Source organism: Pseudophryne corroboree, chromosome 6 (assembly GCF_028390025.1).
Source record: "Pseudophryne corroboree isolate aPseCor3 chromosome 6, aPseCor3.hap2, whole genome shotgun sequence".
In the NCBI taxonomy this organism is placed as follows: domain Eukaryota; kingdom Metazoa; phylum Chordata; class Amphibia; order Anura; family Myobatrachidae; genus Pseudophryne; species Pseudophryne corroboree.
The window spans coordinates 79,191,033-79,209,609 of NC_086449.1; the positions used below are offsets into that span (position 1 = coordinate 79,191,033).

General features: G+C 48.5%; 1 protein-coding gene across 1 annotated transcript in view; it reads left to right on the forward strand.

Annotated features, from left to right (window-relative positions):
• The window catches only part of SYCE2 (synaptonemal complex central element protein 2), an 88,006-nt gene that overhangs the window by 56,578 nt on the left and 12,851 nt on the right, over positions 1 to 18,577 (forward strand). The window contains exon 3 of the mRNA XM_063931268.1: positions 11,901 to 12,111. Coding sequence (XP_063787338.1) covers positions 11,901 to 12,111 — 211 coding nt within the window. The remainder of the gene's footprint in view (positions 1 to 11,900; positions 12,112 to 18,577) is intronic.

The window sequence follows — 18,577 nt, forward strand, 5'->3', positions numbered from 1 at the left end:
GTGGATTTGAAATATCTCACATGGAAAGTGACCATGCTGTTGGCCCTGGCCTCGGCCAGGCGAGTGTCAGAATTGGCGGCTTTGTCTCACAAAAGCCCATATCTGATTTTCCATTCGGACAGGGCAGAACTGCGGACTCGTCCTCAGTTTCTCCCTAAGGTGGTTTTCAGCGTTTCACCTGAACCAACCTATTGTGGTGCCTGCGGCTACTAGGGACTTGGAGGACTCCAAGTTGCTAGACGTTGTCAGGGCCCTGAAAATATATGTTTCCAGGACGGCTGGAGTCAGGAAAACTGACTCGCTGTTTATCCTGTATGCACCCAACAAGCTGGGTGCTCCTGCTTCTAAGCAGACGATTGCGCGTTGGATTTGTAGTACAATTCAGCTTGCACATTCTGTGGCAGGCCTGCCACAGCTAAAATCTGTAAAGGCCCATTCCACAAGGAAGGTGGGCTCATCTTGGGCGGCTGCCCGAGGGGTCTCGGCTTTACAACTTTGCCGAGCTGCTACTTGGTCAGGGGCAAACACGTTTGCAAAATTCTACAAATTTGATACCCTGGCTGAGGAGGACCTGGAGTTCTCTCATCCGGTGCTGCAGAGTCATCCGCACTCTCCCGCCCGTTTGGGAGCTTTGGTATAATCCCCATGGTCCTGACGGAGTCCCCAGCATCCACTTAGGACGTCAGAGAAAATAAGAATTTACTTACCGATAATTCTATTTCTCGTAGTCCGTAGTGGATGCTGGGCGCCCATCCCAAGTGCGGATTGTCTGCAATACTTGTACATAGTTATTGTTACAAAAATCGGGTTGTTATTGTTGTGAGCCATCTTTTCAGAGGCTCCTCTGTTATCATGCTGTTAACTGGGTTCAGATCACAAGTTGTACAGTGTGATTGGTGTGGCTGGTATGAGTCTTACCCGGGATTCAAAATCCTTCCTTATTGTGTACGCTCGTCCGGGCACAGTATCCTAACTGAGGCTTGGAGGAGGGTCATAGGGGGAGGAGCCAGTGCACACCACCTAGTCCTAAAGCTTTTATTTTTGTGCCCTGTCTCCTGCGGAGCCGCTAATCCCCATGGTCCTGACGGAGTCCCCAGCATCCACTACGGACTACGAGAAATAGAATTATCGGTAAGTAAATTCTTATTTTTTATGCATTCGGAAACTTATTGCACACCCCTCGTATGTCCATCCTCCTTTCCTCACAACCTCCCTCCCACCCTCTAATGATTGCCATCTCACCTCCTCCCTGATCACTACTTTCCATTCTTGCATTCAAGATTTCTCTAGAGCGGCTCCTAACGTCTGGAATGCACTACGTCGCTCCAGTACACTTTCATCCAACTTCCCAGCCTTAAAACGTGCCCTAAAAGCCCTTTTTTTCATTCTAGCTAACTTCCTCTACTCCTAAGTGTGCAGTCTCTCCCCTCTTCTCCCCATCGTCTCAACCCATACTCCCAATAGATTGTAATTCACGTGAGCAGGGACACATAACTAGGCTAACTGTAATTATGTATCTGAGAATTTATATATTATCTGTGTTCTTCTGTATCTTGTTGCTCGTTATATCCTCTTGTGGTGCCATTTAAAAAGAGAATTATAATAACAAAACCTAATCCTGAAATGTGCGGGCACATTCTACCAGATAACCTTTGGAGCCTTGGCTGAGCATATGATGGGCCAGCACCTGGTCCCTGGTATAACGTTTACAAAGATTTATACATCCAATGTTTGTGTATCCAAAGACGCTTCCGCAACTTCTGAGCGTATCCGAATGTATGGGCAGCTTTGGGACGTCACCCAAGTTTTTAGTGTGCCCCAAGAGAAGGAAAGAGAAAAAAGATTTTCTCTATCGTCCTAGTGGATGCTGGGGTTCCTGAAAGGACCATGGGGGGATAGCGGCTCCGCAGGAGACAGGGCACAAAAGTAAAGCTTTCCGATCAGGTGGTGTGCACTGGCTCCTCCCCCCATGACCCTCCTCCAAGCCAGTTAGATTTTTGTGCCCGGCCGAGAAGGGTGCAATCTAGGTGGCTCTCCTAAAGAGCTGCTTAGAAAAGTTTAGCTTAGGTTTTTTACTTTACAGTGAGTCCTGCTGGCAACAGGATCACTACAACGAGGGACTTAGGGGAGAAGAAGTGAACTCACCTGCGTGCAGGATGGATTGGCTTCTTGGCTACTGGACATCAGCTCCAGAGGGACGATCACAGGTACAGCCTGGATGGTCACCGGAGCCTTGCCGCCGGCCCCCTTGCAGATGCTGAAGTAAGAAGAGGTCCAGAATCGGCGGCAGAAGACTCCTCAGTCTTCTAAAGGTAGCGCACAGCACTGCAGCTGTGCGCCATTTTCCTCTCAGCACACTTCACACGGCAGTCACTGAGGGTGCAGGGCGCTGGGAGGGGGGCGCCCTGGGAGGCAAATGAATACCTATTTTGGCTAAAAATACCTCACATATAGCCTCCGGAGGCTATATGGAGATATTTAACCCCTGCCAGAATCCGTTAAGAGCGGGAGACGAGGCCGCCGAAAAAGGGGCGGGGCCTATCTCCTCAGCACACAGCGCCATTTTCCCTCACAGAAAGGCTGGAGGGAAGGCTCCCAGGCTCTCCCCTGCACTGCACTACAGAAACAGGGTTAAAACAGAGAGGGGGGGCACTAATTTGGCGTTAGAAATATATAAAAAAGATGCTATAAGGGAAAACACTTATATAAGGTTGTCCCTATATAATTATAGCGTTTTTGGTGTGTGCTGGCAAACTCTCCCTCTGTCTCTCCAAAGGGCTAGTGGGTCCTGTCCTCTATCAGAGCATTCCCTGTGTGTGTGCTGTGTGTCGGTACGTGTGTGTCGACATGTAGGAGGACGATGTTGGTGAGGAGGCGGAGCAATTGCCTGTAATGGTGATGTCACTCTCTAGGGAGTCGACACCGGAATGGATGGCTTATTTAGGGAATTACGTGATAATGTCAACACGCTGCAAGGTCGGTTGACGACATGAGACGGCCGACAAACAATTAGTACCGGTCCAGACGTCTCAAAAACACCGTCAGGGGTTTTAAAACGCCCGTTTACTTTAGTCGGTCGACACAGACACAGACAGGGACACTGAATCCAGTGTCGACGGTGAATAAACAAACGTATTCCTTATTAGGGCCACACGTTAAAGGCAATGAAGGAGGTGTTACATATTTCTGATACTACAAGTACCACAAAAGAGGGTATTATGTGGGATGTGAAAAAACTACCATAGTTTTTCCTGAATCAGATAAATTAAATAAAGTGTGTGATGATGCGTGGGTTCCTCCCAATAGAAAATTATGGGCGGTATACCCTTTCCCGCCAGAAGTTAGGGCGCGTTGGGAAACACCCCTTAGGGTGGATAAGGCGCTCACACGCTTATCAAAACAGGTGGCGGTACCGTCTATAGATAGGGCCGTCCTCAAGGACCAGCTGACAGGAGGCTGGAAAATATCATAAAAAGTATATACACACATACTGGTGTTATACTGCGACTAGCGATCGCCTCAGCCTGGATGTGCAGAGCTGGGGTGGCTTGGTCGGATTCCCTGACTAAAAATATTGATACCCTTGACAGGGACAGTATTTTATTGACTATAGAGCATTTAAAGGATGCATTTCTATATATGCGAGATGCACAGAGGGATATTTGCACTCTGGCATCAAGAGTAAATGCGATGTCCATAACTGCCAGAAGATGTTATGGACACGACAGTGGTCAGGTGATGCAGATTCCAAACGGCACAAAGGTGTATTGCCGTATAAAGGAAGAGGAGTTATTTGGGGTCGGTCCATCGGACCTGGTGGCCACGGCAACTGCTGGAAAATCCGCCGTTTTTACCCTAAGTCACATCTCTGCAGAAAAAGACACCGTCTTTTCAGCCTCAGTCCTTTCGTCCCTATAAGATCATATCTGCCCAGGGATAGAGGAAAGGGAAGAAGACTGCAGCAGGCAGCCCATTCCCAGGAACAGAAGCGTTCCACCGCTTCTGACAAGTTCTCAGCATGGCGCTGAGACCGTACAGGACCCCTGGATCCTACAAGTAGTATCCCAGGGGTACAGATTGGAATGTCGAGACGTTTCCCCTTCGCAGGCTCCTGAAGTCTGCTTTACCAAGGTCTCCCTCCGACAAGGAGGCAGTATGGGAAAAAATTCACAAGCTGTATTCCCAGCAGGTGATAATTAAATTACCCCTCCTACTACAAGAAAAGGGGTATTATTCCACACTATATTGTGGTACTGAAGCCAGAAGGCTAGGTGATACTTATTCTAAAAAAATTTTTGAACACTTACAAAGGTTCAAATCAAGATGGAGTCACTCAGAGCAGTGATAACGAACCAGGAAGAAGGGGACTATATAGTGTCCCGGGACATCAGGGATGCTTACCTCTATGTCCCAAATTTGCCCTTCTCACTAAGGGTACCTCAGGTTCGTGGTGCAGAACTGTCACTATCAGTTTCAGACGCTGCCGTTTGGATTGTCCACGGCACCTCGGGTCTTTACCAAGGTAATGGCCGAAATGATTCTTCTTCGAAGAAAAGGCGTCTTAATTATCCCTTACTTGGACGATCCCCTGATAAGGGCATAGTCCAGGGAACAGTTGGAGGTCGGAGTAGCACTATCTAGAATACTGCTACAACAGCACGGGTGGATTCTAAATATTCCAAAATCGCAGCTGATCCCGACGACACGTCTGCTGTGCCTAGGGATGATTCTGGACACAGTCCAGAAAAAGGTGTTTCTCCCGGAAGAGAAAGCCAGGGAGTTATCCGAGCTAGTCAGGAACCTCCTAAAAACAGTGCATCATTGCACAAGGGTCCTGGTAAAAATGGTGGCTTCCTACGAAGCAATTCCATTCGGCAGATTTCACGCAAGAACTTTTCAGTGGGATCTGCTGGACAAATGGTCCGGATCGCATCTTCAGATGCATCAGCGGATAACCCTATATCCAAGGACAAGGGTGTCTCTCCTGTGGTGGTTATAGAGTGCTCATCTTCTAGAGGGCCGCAGATTCGGCATTCAGGATTGGATGCTGGTGACCACGGAACCCAGCCCGAGAGGCTGGGGAGCAGTCACACAAGGAAAAAATTTCCAGGGAGTGTGATCAAGTCTGGAGACTTTTCTCCACATAAATATACTGGAGCTAAGGGTAAATTTATAATGCTCTAAGCTTAGCAAGACCTCTGCTTCAAGGTCAGCCGGTATTGATCCAGTGGGAAAAACATCACGGCAGTCGCCCACGTAAACAGACAGGGTGACACAAGAAGCAGGAGGGCAATGGCAAAAACTGCAAGGACTTTTCGCTGGGCGGAAAATCATGTGATAGCACTGTCAGCAGTGTTTCATCCCGGGAATGGAAACTGGGAAGCAGACTTCCTCAGCAGGCACGACCTCCACCCGGGAGAGTGGAAACTTCATCGGGAAGTTTTTTCCACATGATTGTAAACCGTTGGGAAATACCAAAGGTGGACATGATGGCGTCCCGTCTGAACAAGAAACGGGACAGGTATTGCGCCAGGTCAAGAGACCCTCAGGCAATAGCTGTGGACGTTCTGGTAACACCGTGGGTGTACCAGTCGGTGTATGTGTTCCCTCCTCTGCTTCTCATACCTAAGGTGCTGAGAATTATAAGACGTAGAGGAGTAAGAACTATACTCATGGCTCCGGATTGGCCAAGACGGACTTGGTAACCGGAACTTCAAGAGATGCTTACAGAGGTCTTATGGCCTCTGCCGCTAAGAAGGGACTTGCTTCAGCAAGTACCATGTCTGTTCCAAGACTTACCGCAGCTGCGTTTGTCGGCATGGCGGTGGAAAGCCGGATCCTAAGGGAAAAAGGCATTCCGGAAGAGGTCATTCCTACCCTGGTCAAAGCCAGAAAGGAGGTGACCGCACAACATTATCACCACATGTGGCGAAAATATGTTGCGTGGTGTGAGGCCAGGAAGGCCCCACAAAGAAATTTCAACTCGGTCGTTTCCTGCATTTCCTGCAAACAGGAGTGTCTATGGGCCTCAAATTGGGGTCCATTAAGGTTCAAATTTCGGCCCTGTCGATTTTCTTCCAGAAAGAATTGGCTTCAGTTCCTGAAGTCCAGAAGTTTGTCAAGGGAGTATTGCATATACAACCCCCTTTTGTGCCTCCAGTGGCACTGTGGGATCTCAACGTAGTTCTGGGATTCCTCAAATCACATTGGTTTAAAACCAGTCAAATCTGTGGATTTGAAGCATCTCACATGAAAAGTGACCATGCTCTTGGCCCTGGCCTGGACCAGGCGAGTGTCAAATTGGTGGTTTTTTCTCAAAAAAGCCCATATCTGTTTGTCCATTCGGACAGGGCAGAGCTGCGGACTCGTCCCCAGTTCTCTCCCTAAGGTGGTGTCAGTGTTTCACCTGAACCAGCTTATTGTGGTGCCTTGCACCTACTAGGGACTTGGAGGACTTCAAGTTGCTAGATGTTGTCAGGGCCCTGAAAATATGTTCCAGGACGGCTGGAGTCAGGAAAACTGACTTGCTGTTATCCTGTAGGCACCCAACAAACTGGGTGCTCTTGCTTCTAAGCAGACTATTGCTAGTTGGATGTGTAATACAATTCAGCTTGCACATTCTGTGGCAGGCCTGCCACAGCCAAAATATGTAAATGCCCATTCCACAAGGAAGGTGGGCTCATCTTGGGCGGCTGCCCGAGGGGTCTCGGCTTTACAACTTTGCCGAGCAGCTACTTGGTCAGGGGCAAACACGTTTGCAAAATTCTACAAATTTGATACCCTGGCTAAGGAGGACCTGGAGTTCTCTCATTCGGTGCTGCAGAGTCATCCGCACTCTCCCGCCCGTTTGGGAGCTTTGGTATAATCCCCATGGTCCTTTCAGGAACCCCAGCATCCACTAGGACGATAGAGAAAATAAGAATTTACTTACCGATAATTCTATTTCTCGGAGTCCGTAGTGGATGCTGGGCGCCCATCCCAAGTGCGGATTATCTGCAATACTTGTACATAGTTACAAAAATCGGGTTATTATTGTTGTGAGCCATCTTTTCAGAGGCTCCGCTGTTATCATACTGTTAACTGGGTTTAGATCACAAGTTGTACGGTGTGATTGGTGTGGCTGGTATGAGTCTTACCCGGGATTCAAAATTCCTCCCTTATTGTGTACGCTCGTCCGGGCACAGTACCTAACTGGCTTGGAGGAGGGTCATGGGGGGAGGAGCCAGTGCACACCACCTGATCGGAAAGCTTTACTTTTGTGCCCTGTCTCCTGCGGAGCCGCTATCCCCCCATGGTCCTTTCAGGAACCCCAGCATCCACTACGGACTCCGAGAAATAGAATTATCGGTAAGTAAATTCTTATTTTTATTTTTCCATTAAATTCTTTTCTCGGAAGCTATTAGGGGACATTAGACCCTTTCTTTTCCTTTCTGATCTGTTCTGTGGGGGTTGGTTACATAAATAACCTGCCTGAGACTCTGTATACACACAACTTCTAGAGGAATCTGTATATCAAGGTTTTGGTGCACCCTATGGATTTACAAATATGGATGTAAAGTCCTTATTCTTTTTACACTAATAGTATTATTAATATTTTGCTCAATGCCCAATAAATATTATCTGCTTGATTGCATTGCTTATATATCAGAATGTCCCATTTCTCTGTCATCCACTAGGGGACACTGGAATCCTAAACAGCTGGGGTGTGAAGAATGGAGACTGGAGGTGGTACACTATATGTAAATCAATTGCAGTGCAGAGCTGGCTCCTCCCTCCTTCACATTCCACTCCCTCCAGTTTGAAAAATTGTGCGAAGGAGGAAGAAGTACATCAGGGAGCTCAGGCTCCTTTGAAGAAATGTTTCTTTATTTTAATTGCAGTAACCTACTCCCACCCATCGAAGGGAGGGACCACGGTTTTACAAGTTACTCTTCGGAGTACTGGTGACCAAGATCCTATTGGAAGGGATCCGCCGATCACGGCGTGAAAATCCACAGTGAGTAATAGCTTCCTCCCTGCTTCCCCTGCAGCACAGGGGCATCCTGAGCATGCATGCTTTGTCAACGGCGGAGCTCAGCCACCGAGACAGAGTACATTGCCCAGAGTTAGTGCTGCATCTCTGGTCAGGTGGTAACCGCCAGAGACGCGGATATCCAGATGGCGGCAGCACGGGTCCTGCTCTGAGGTAATCAGGAGGGACAGAGCGCTATGTAGAGGCCTGTAGCAGCCCTACGGTGAGTGGGCGGTAGCCGGAGGCAGCCCTGATACTACGGTAGGAGGCGCTTCGCTCAGGCTATCTAACACAGATGCGACTAAAAATTTTAGGTTGTGCCCATTTTAAATTCTGTTTTAGGCATGCTCAGCAGTGTACTGATTTTAACTGTTACTTACAAAACCAGATGTGCACTCCCCAGTTGTTTCATTGCTCCTTTCTGCCTACAGTCTTACTCTAATTCAATAGAGGAACAGACTGCTGATGGTGGTGTGTGTGGGTGAATGTGTACTTAACCATCCAAACCTACAAAAATTTGTTATGTTTGTTCAAAATGTGGAAAAAAGAGCACAAGTGTTGGCAGTTCCGGGGTGTGCGACACATGTTTAGGACAAGACGCCCAGGCTGGTCCATCTAGTTTGTGGGAAAATGCCTTAGCTGATTTATCCAGAGAAATGGTGGAGTCTCGTAAGCAACATTTAGAATGGGCTGCGGGATTCTCTAAAACCATAGAGGAATTTATGATTAGACTTACCCCTCCCACGCAGGTAGAAAAACCTACCCGACGGTCAGGTAAAAGACCCCTTCAGGTTCTGCAGGAGGAGTCAGAGGAAGAAGAGGGTCTCTTAGTAGATGAAGAAGACAGGGAGTTGTGGGAGGAGATAATAGAGATTTCCCCTACAGAGGAAGATTCAGAATTTGACAGTTTCAAGATGGAGTCGATACAGTCTGTCATAGCAGGGTTGGAACAAGAGGAATTCATGATGTCTATGGACATAAAGGATGCGTACCTCCATGTTCCAATTTGGACGCCACATCAAGCGTATCTGAGGTTTACGGTGGAGAAGGACCACTATCAATTCAGAGCGCTACGTTCGGTCTGTCCTTGGCTCCAAGGATCTTCACAAAGATCATGGCGGTCATGGTGGCAAGATTAAGATCTATGTGGGTAACAATAATACCGTACCTGGACAATCTTTTGATTAAGGCCCCGTCTCCGTAGATCCTGATTAGGGGTGCAAGATTGACTTATCGGGTCCTAACTCGACAAGGCTGGATGGTCAACTTAAAAAAATCCACCTTACTTCCACCCCAAAGACTTCAATTATTGGGTCTGATTCTGGACACGACTCAACTAAAGGTCTACCAGAGTACAAGATTGAAGACATCAGGCACATGGTTCAACAGGTCTTTCAAAATCAAAGGGTGTCTCTACACCTTTGCATACGGCTTCTAGGGAAGAAGGTAGCTTTCGAAGCGATTCAGTACGGCAGACTTCACTCAAGAACATTCCAGATGGACCTGATCTCTCAGGGGACAGGCATGCATCTTTTTCTTCACAAGACGATTCGCCTGTCGTCTCAAACCAGAATTTCATTGATTTGGTGGTCGATCCACAGAAACCTGGCAATGAGGAAGCGGTTCGGAATCTGGGATTGGATCATCTTGGCAACAGATGCAAGTCTCAGAGGTTGGGGCGCAGTACTGGACAAACACCAGTTTCAGGGAGATGGTCCCAGTACGAGAGCAGTCTCCCCATAAATGTGCTGGAACTTCGAGCTATCTACAATGCGCTTCTTTTAGCGGAGAGTCTAGTAAGAAATCAACACATGAGAATTCATTCAGACAATGTTACAGTGGCGGCTTATATAAACCGCTAGGGAGGAACGAAAAGTCGGATGGCCCTAAAGGAAGCAACAAGAATGCTGTCCTGGGCAGAAAATCGTGACATAATTCTGTCGGCAGTCTGCATTCCCGGAGTAGACAACTGGGAGGTGGATTATCTCAGCCGCCAAGACATGTACCCAGGAGAGTGGAGTCTACACACCCAAGTTTTCAATGCGGTAGTAAGAAGGTGGGTAATACCACAGGTGGATCTAATGGCATCCCGTCACAATCCTCAACTTCCGAGATATGTGACCAGGACACGAGACCCAGCGGCAGAAGCAGTGGATGCACGGTCGATTCACTGGCCGTACGATCTGATATACATATTTCCACCATTTCCTCTCCTACCACGAGTATTAAAGAAGGTAAAACAGGAAAAAGCGTGGGTAATCCTAATAGCTCTGGACTGGTCTCGCAGAAGTTGGTACTCGGATCTGGGGGGTCTCCTAGTGGAGGAGCCTTGGAGGTTGCTGCAGAGGTAAGATCTATTGTCACAAGGTCCATTCCTGCATCCAGATCTGAGCTGTCTTCGTTTAACGGCATGGCTCTTGAAGCCAAGATTCTAAGGGAAAAGGATGTTCCCAATTCAGCTATCCCTACAATGTTCGCAGCAAGGAAGCCGGTTACAGCGGCTCACTATCATAGAATTTGGAAGAGGTACATGGATTTTTGCTGGCCTACGGGTTGGAACCCCAGACAGTTTTGTCTTAATAGATTGTTGCGCTTTCTTCAAGCTGGTTTGGAAGGCGGTTTGAGGTTGGGATCCTTATAGGTACCTTTCTATTTTCTTTCAGCAATGTCTGGCTTCCTTACAGGAGGTACAGACATTTTTGCAGGGAGTGTTGAGGCTTCAACCACACTTTCGCCCCCCGACACGCGCCTACCCACGACTCCGTGGGATTTAAACCTGGTTTTAGAATTTTTAAGATTTGACCCTTTCGAACCTTTGGAAAAAGCATACCTTAAATATGTGTCCTGGAAGACTGTTTTGTTGCTGGCATGGGCTTCGGCAAGGATGGTTTCAGAGCTAGGAGCCTTATCTTGCAAGAGCCCGTTTTGATTTTCCACGAGGATAGAGCAGAACTTCGTACTAAGGCGGAGTTTCTACCCAAGGCGGTTTTCGAGTTTTCACATCAACCAACCTATTGTGGTTCCTACTTTCAGATGTCGGATGGTGACAGTTCACTGGATGTAGTCAGGGCAATAAGAGTGTATGTACAGGAAACTAATTCCCTTAGACGGCCAGATGTGTTGTTTGTATTGTATAATGGGCCAAAAAGAGGTTGGCCGGCGACAAAGCAAACTTTGTCAAGATGGATGAGACTCACAATTAGACAGTCTTATGTCGCTAGTGGTAAGAGTGTCCCGTTTTGGGCGGGTGCTCATACCACCAGGTCGCTAGGAGCTTCTTGAGCAGCTGCCAGAGGAGCCTCTACGGGTCAACTTTGTAAAGCTGCAACGTGGTCTTCTGCTCACAAGTATACTCGTTTTTTAACAAGTGTGACACTTTTGCGGCCAAAGATTCTACTTTTGGCCAGTTGGTTCTCTAGGCTTCGGACAGCACTCCCGCCCGTGGGAGTATCTAGTGGATGACAGAGAAAAGAGGATTTTGGTACTTACCGATAAATCTATTTCTCTGAATCCACTCGGGGACACTGGGCGCCCACCTCGGTGCTCCGGTGTCTGTGTGTTTTTGTTAATTTGCTTAATTCTGGTTTTCCACTTGTTAAGTTTACGGTTTCATAGTTTTTAAAATTAACGTTTTACGCCATGGCGTGTATGGTTCCTTCCTGAATGTTTCTTTCATGTTCCCTCTTCCCTCCATACAATTTTCCAAACTGGAGGGAGAGGGGCATGAAGGGGGAGGAGCCAGCTATGCACTGTAATTGGTTTACATATATTGTGCCACCTCTGGTCCATTCTTCACACCCCAGCTATTTAGGATTCCAGTGTCCCCGAGAGGATTCAGAGAAATAGATTTATCGGTAAGTACTAAAATCCTCTTTTTTTTTTCTTGCAGTCCATCAAGCCCCTCATTGTCTATCTCTGCATCAGAGGCAGCGGCCACCAACAGCATTCCTGACGGAAAATCTTCCAACTATTTTGCAGCATTAGAAGCCAGTGTGGAGGGTCTACAGAGCCACGCACAAAGCCTGATTGATAAAATCAATGAAAGGCGCAGCAAGGATCAAGCAATCATGAAATCATTTAACACCAATCTCACCACGAAGGTAACGTATTATTAGTTTTCACTTATAACCTTGTATGTGTGTGGGCTCTTTATACAAACACACAATGGAGTGCAGTTTCACCAGGCTGCTGGCTTAGGTTCAGGCCTGGGGTAACCTCTCCACAAATATGGGCTTATGTGATTAAAAAATGTGTTGTCTGTTTGATGCCTTCATACAAATGTTCCAAATTCAACCTCATATTGCTGCGTGCCTGGCCCAAACCAATCACTGTGCCCAATTATTATCTGATTTACATTGGGTCGTTATCTGGCAAGTCAATAAATTTGGTCGGAAAAGGACCACTTTCACCTCTGTGTGTGCATTCGTCTTCAGTTTCCATGAATATGTCCCAATTACGCCAGAAACACTCGGCCAAATAGGACATTTATCTGTGTGTTACCGGCTTAATGCCTGTAAACCTGTCCAGAGGCAGAGACACTTAAACACAAGTCGATTCTGTTCTTTTGCAAGTTGTAACCATAAAATAGGATTTGAATTACCTACCGGTAAATCCTTTTCTCGTAGTCCATAGAGTATGCTGGGGTCCATATTAGTACCATGAGGTATAGACTGGTTCACCAGGAGCCATTGGCACTTTAAGAGTTTAACAGTGTGGGCTGGCTCCTCCCTCTATGCCCCTCCTACCAGACTCAGTCTAGAAACTGTGCCCGAGGAGATGACATACTTCGAGAGAAGGAAATACACAGATAGTAGCGAGATTTATACCAGCTCACACAACAAGGCAAATCCGGCCAACAGGCCAGAAAACTCAGCAACAGCTGAAACAGGAATGAACACAGAACTTACCTAGGAACCAGGTAGTACTGAACCAGACAACCACTGCAGGATAAAGAAGTGCTGGGACTACGAGAAAAGGATTTACCAGTAGATAATTAAAATCCTACTTTCTCTTACGTCCTAGAGGATGCTGGGGTCCATATTAGTACCATGGGGATGTACCAAAACTCCCAGAACGGGAGGGAGAGCGCGCAGGCTTCTACAGAACTGCTTGACCAAACTTGAGGTCATCAGAGGCCAAAGTATCGAACTTGTAAAACTTAGCAAACGTGTTTGAACTAGACCAAGTAGCTGCTCGGCGAAGCTGTAAGGCCGAGACACCCTGGGCAGCCGCCCAGGAAGAACCCACTTTACGAGTAGAGTGGGCCTTAACCGATTTTGGACATGGCCGTTCTGCCGTAGAATAGGCATGCTGGATGGTGAACCTGATCCAGCGAGAAATCGGCTGCTTAGAAGCAGGACACCCAATTTTCTTGGGATCATATAGAACAAACAGAGAGTCAGATTCCTGAGACGAGCAGTCCTCTTCACATAAATCTTCAAAGTCCTCACAACATCCAAGGCCTTTGAAGCAATTGAGGAGTCAGTAGCCACTGGCACCACAATAGATTGGTTGATATGAAAAGCCGACACAACCTTAGGAAGGAACTGTGGACGAGTCCTGAGTTCCTCCCTATCTTCATGGAAGACCAGATAGGGACTTTTACAGGACAAAGCCCCCAACTCCGACACACGTCGAGCAGAAGCCAAGACCAACAAAGTTACCGCCTTCCATGTGACAAACTTGATTTGAGCCTCCTGTAGAGGCTCAAACCAATCCGATTGCAGGAACTGCAACACCACATCAAGATCCCATGGTGCCGTTGGCGCCACAAAAGGGGTCTGGATGTGCAAAACCCCTTTCAAAAAGGTCTAAACCTCAGGGAGGACAGCCAATTGTTTCTGGAAGAAAATGGATAAGGCCGAAATCTGGACCTTGATGGAGCCCAATCTCAGGCGTAAATCCACACCTGCTTGCAGGAAAAGGAGGAACCGTCCAAGTTGAAACTCCACTGCAGGAAACTTCTTGGATTCACACCAAGACACATACTTTTTCCAAAGTCGATGGTAATGTTTAGACATTACCCCCTTCCTAGCCTGTATCAGGGTAGGAATAACCTCGCTCGGAATACCCTTCCGAGCCAAGATCTGGCGCTCAACCGCCATGCCGTCAAACGTAGCCGTGGTAAGTCTTGATAAGCGAACGGCCCCTGTAATAGAAGATCCTCCCGAAGAGGCAAAGGCCTTGGATCTTCCAGCAGTAGATCCAGCAGATCTGCGTACCAAACCCTCCTTGGCCAGTCCGGAGCAATGAGGATTGCCAGAACCCTTGTTCTTTTTACAAGTTGTAGAACTCTTGGGATAAGAGCAAGTGGAGGGAACACAGACACTGACGTGAACACCCACGGCGTTACTAGTGTGTCCACCGCCACTGCCTGTGGGTCTCTCAACCTGGAACAGTACCTCCTCAGCTTCTTGTTGAGGCGGGAGGCCATCATGTCTATGTGAGGAACTCCCCACCAACTGGTTACCTCCTCGAACACCTCCGGGTGAAGGCCCCACTCTCCTGGATGGAGATCCTGTCTGCTAAGGAAGTCCGCTTCCCAGTTGTCTACTCCCGGAATGAAGATTGCTGACATCGCTACAGTGTGCCTTTCTGCCCAGAGGATGATCCTTGCCACCTCTGACATTGCAGCCCTGCTCTTCGTTCCGCCTTGTCGGTTTATGTAGGCCACTGTGGTCACGTTGTCCGACTGCACCTGAACAACCCGATCCTGTAGAACGTGTGCCGCTTGAAGAAGGCCATTGTAAACGGCCTTCTTCTTTGCCCCAGGATGTTTATCGGAAGAAGGGATTCCTGACTTGACCACCTTCCTTGGAAGGTTTCCCCTTGAGCGACTGCTCCCCAACCTCTTAGACTTGCATCCATGGTTAAAAGGATCCAGTCCTGAACCCCGAACCTTTGGCCCTCCAGAAGGTGAGGTAGTTGCAGCCACCTGAGGAGCGAAATCCTTGCTTTTGGCGACAGACGTATCCTCTGGTGCATATGTAGGTGAGATCCCGACCACTGGTCCAAGAGATCCAGTTGAAAGGACAGAGCATGAAACCTTCCGTACTGCTGAGACTCATAGGAGGCAACCATCTTCCCCAGAAGGCGGATGCACCTATGAACCGGTACCCGGGCCGGCTTCAAGACACCAGACCATTGTTGAATCACCAACGCTTTCTCCACTGGTAGAAACACCCTCTGCACCTCCTCAGCTTCTTGTTGAGGCGCTTTCTCCACCGGTAGAAACACCCTCTGCACCTCTGTGTCGAGGATCATCCCCAGGAAAGACAGCCTCCTTGTCTGCTCCAGATGAGACTTTGGAAGGTTCAGGTTCCAACTGTGCTCCTTGAGCAGATGCGTCGTGAGAGCAATGGATCTTAACAACTTCTCCCTGGACGATGCCTTGATCAGCAGGTCGTCCAGATACGGAATTATGTTCACCCTCTGCATGCGGAGGAGAACCATCATCTCTGCCATCACCTTGGTGAAGATCCTCGGTGCTGTGGAGAGACCGAATGGCAGTGCCTGAAACTGATAGTGATCATCTAACAGTGCAAACCTGAGATAAGCCTGATGCGGCGATCAAATGGGAATGTGGAGGTACGCATCCTTGATGTCCAGGGACACCAGGAACTCCCCCTCCGTCAGTCCTGAGATAACCGCTCGCAGAGACTCCATTTTGAATTTGAAGTCCCTGAGATAAGGGTTCAATGATTTCAAGTTCAGAATTGGCCTGACCGAACCATTCGACTTTGGTACCACAAAAAGGTTCGAATGGTAACCTTTGTTCAACTGATGAGGTGGAACTGGAACAATGACCTCCGACAATACCAATTTTCGGATAGCGTCCAGTAAAATAGCTCTGTCTGCCGGCAAGCCTGATTTGAAGAATCGATGAGGTGGAAGAGTTTGAAACTCCAGCCTGTACCCCCGGGACACAATATCCTGTATCCAGGCCGGACGACACCCAGACATGTCTGAAATGCTAGGGTCTCGCTCCCACCCGACCTACTTCCAGGCTGTGCGGTACACCGTCATGCTGAGGACTTTGAGGCACCAAAACCAGGCTTTTGGTCCTGGGAACCTGCAGGAGCAGGCTTTTTAGATTTGGCACGACCACCTCTAAAGAAGGTGTGAGAGGGCTTGTTCTTTCTAGTCCTAGTGGGCCGAAAGGATTGTGACGAGTTGGGAGAAAAAGGCTTCTTCGTAGCCGGTGCAGCTGAGGGGAGAAAAGGAGACTTACCCGCTGTAGCTGTGGCAATCCACGCATCCAGTGCCTCCCCAAACACAGCCTGACCTGTATAGGGTAGGCTCTCCACACTTTTCCTGGATTCTGCGTCCGCAGACATGGCGCAGCCAGAGACCCCTGCGAGCTGAGATGGACATGGAGGAGATCCCCGCAGCCATGGAACCCAGATCCTTCATGAATTTCACCAGAAACCCTGCAGAATCCTGTATGTTAAAAGTCCTACTGCAGAGTGATTGACCACTTTGCTATTGCTTTTGAAATCCATGCACAGGCAATAGTAGGCCGCAGTATCGCCCCTGAAGCCGTCTATATGGATTTGATCCTAGCATCCACCTTGCGATCTGCTGGGTCTTTCAACCCAGTAGATTCAGGGACAGGCAAAACCACTTGTTTTGACAGCCTGGAAACAGAGGCGTCAGCTATAGGCGGAGACTCCCATTTTTCTCATACGTCCTAGAGGATGCTGGGGTCCACTTCAGTACCATGGGGTATAGACGGTTCCGCAGGAGCCATGGGCACTTTAAGACTTTTCAAGGGTGAAACTGGCTCCTCCCTCTATACCCCTCCTCCAGACCTCACTTTAGAAAATGGGCCCAGGCAGACTGGATGCACTCCAGGGGAGCTCTACTGAGTTTCTCTGAAAGACTTATGTTAGGTTTTTTATTTTCATGGAGGACTGCTGGCAACAGTCTCCCTGCTTCGTGGGACTTAGGGGGCAGAAGTAGGAACCAACTTCCTGAATAGTTTCATGGCTCTGCTTCTGGCTGACAGGACACCATTAGCTCCTGAAGGGTACTGAACGCTACCTGCGGCTATGTGCTCACTCCCACAGCCCGCCATTACCCCCCTTACAGAGCCAGAAGTCAGAAGACAGGTGAGTGTAAGAAGAAAAGGATCTTCAGTCATCGTGATGGCTAAAAGGTACCGCGCAGTGGGCGGGAACGCTGCGCGCCATGCTACCCATCACACACAGGCACTGCAGGGCGCGGTTGGGGGTGCCCTGGGCAACATGAAACCTAGTAAAACTGGCAGATAATAGGATTTTACTTACCGGTAAATCTATTTCTCGTAGTCCGTAGAGGATGCTGGGGACTCCGTAAGGACCATGGGGAATAGACGGGCTCCGCAGGAGATAGGGCACTTTAAGAAAGCTTTGGATTCTGGGTGTGCACTGGCTCCTCCCTCTATGTCCCTCCTCCAGACCTCAGTTAGAGAAACTGTGCCCAGAGGATATGAACAGTACGAGGAAAGGATTTATGTAACCTAAGGGCGAGATTCATACCAGCCACACCAATCACACCGTATAACTTGTGATAAACTACCCAGTTAAAAGTATGAACAAGTAACATAGCCTCGGTTCAAGACCGACCAACTATAACATAACCCTTATGTAAGCAATAACTATATACAAGTCTTGCAGAAGAAGTCCGCACTTGGGACGGGCGCCCAGCATCCTCTACGGACTACGAGAAATAGATTTACCGGTAAGTAAAATCCTATTTTCTCTAACGTCCTAGAGGATGCTGGGGACTCCGTAAGGACCATGGGGATTATACCAAAGCTCCCAAACGGGCGGGGGAGTGCGGATGACTCTGCAGCACCGATTGAGCAAACAGGAGGTCCTCCTCAGCCAGGGTATCAAACTTATAGAACTTTGCAAAGGTGTTTGACCCCGACCAAGTAGCAGCTCGGCACAGTTGTAGTGCCGAGACCCCTCGGGCAGCCGCCCAAGAAGAGCCCACCTTCCTAGTGGAATGGGCCTTAACCGATTTAGGCAATGGCAATCCCGCCGTAGAATGCGCCTGCTGAATCGTGTTACAGATCCAGCGAGCAATTGTCTGCTTTGAAGCAAGAGCGCCAACCTTGTTGGCCGCATACAGAACAAACAGAGCTTCAGTCTTCCTGATCCTAGCTGTTCTGGTCACGTAAATCTTCAAAGCCCTGACCACATCCAGGGACTCGGAGTCCTCCAAGTCCCGTGTAGCCACAGGCACGACAATAGGTTGGTTCATATGAAAAGATGAGACCACCTTGGGCAGAAATTGAGGACGAGTCCTCAACTCTGCCCTATCCGCGTGAAAAATCAGGTATGGGCTTTTATATGATAAAGCCGCTAATTCCGAAACACGCCTTGCAGAAGCTAAGGCCAACAACATGACCACTTTCCAAGTGAGGTATTTCAACTCCACTGTTTTGAGTGGTTCAAACCAAGGTGACTTGAGGAAACTTAATACCACGTTAAGATCCCAAGGCGCCACCGGAGGTACAAAGGGAGGCTGAATATGCAGCACTCCCTTCACAAAAGTCTGTACTTCAGGAAGAGAAGCCAA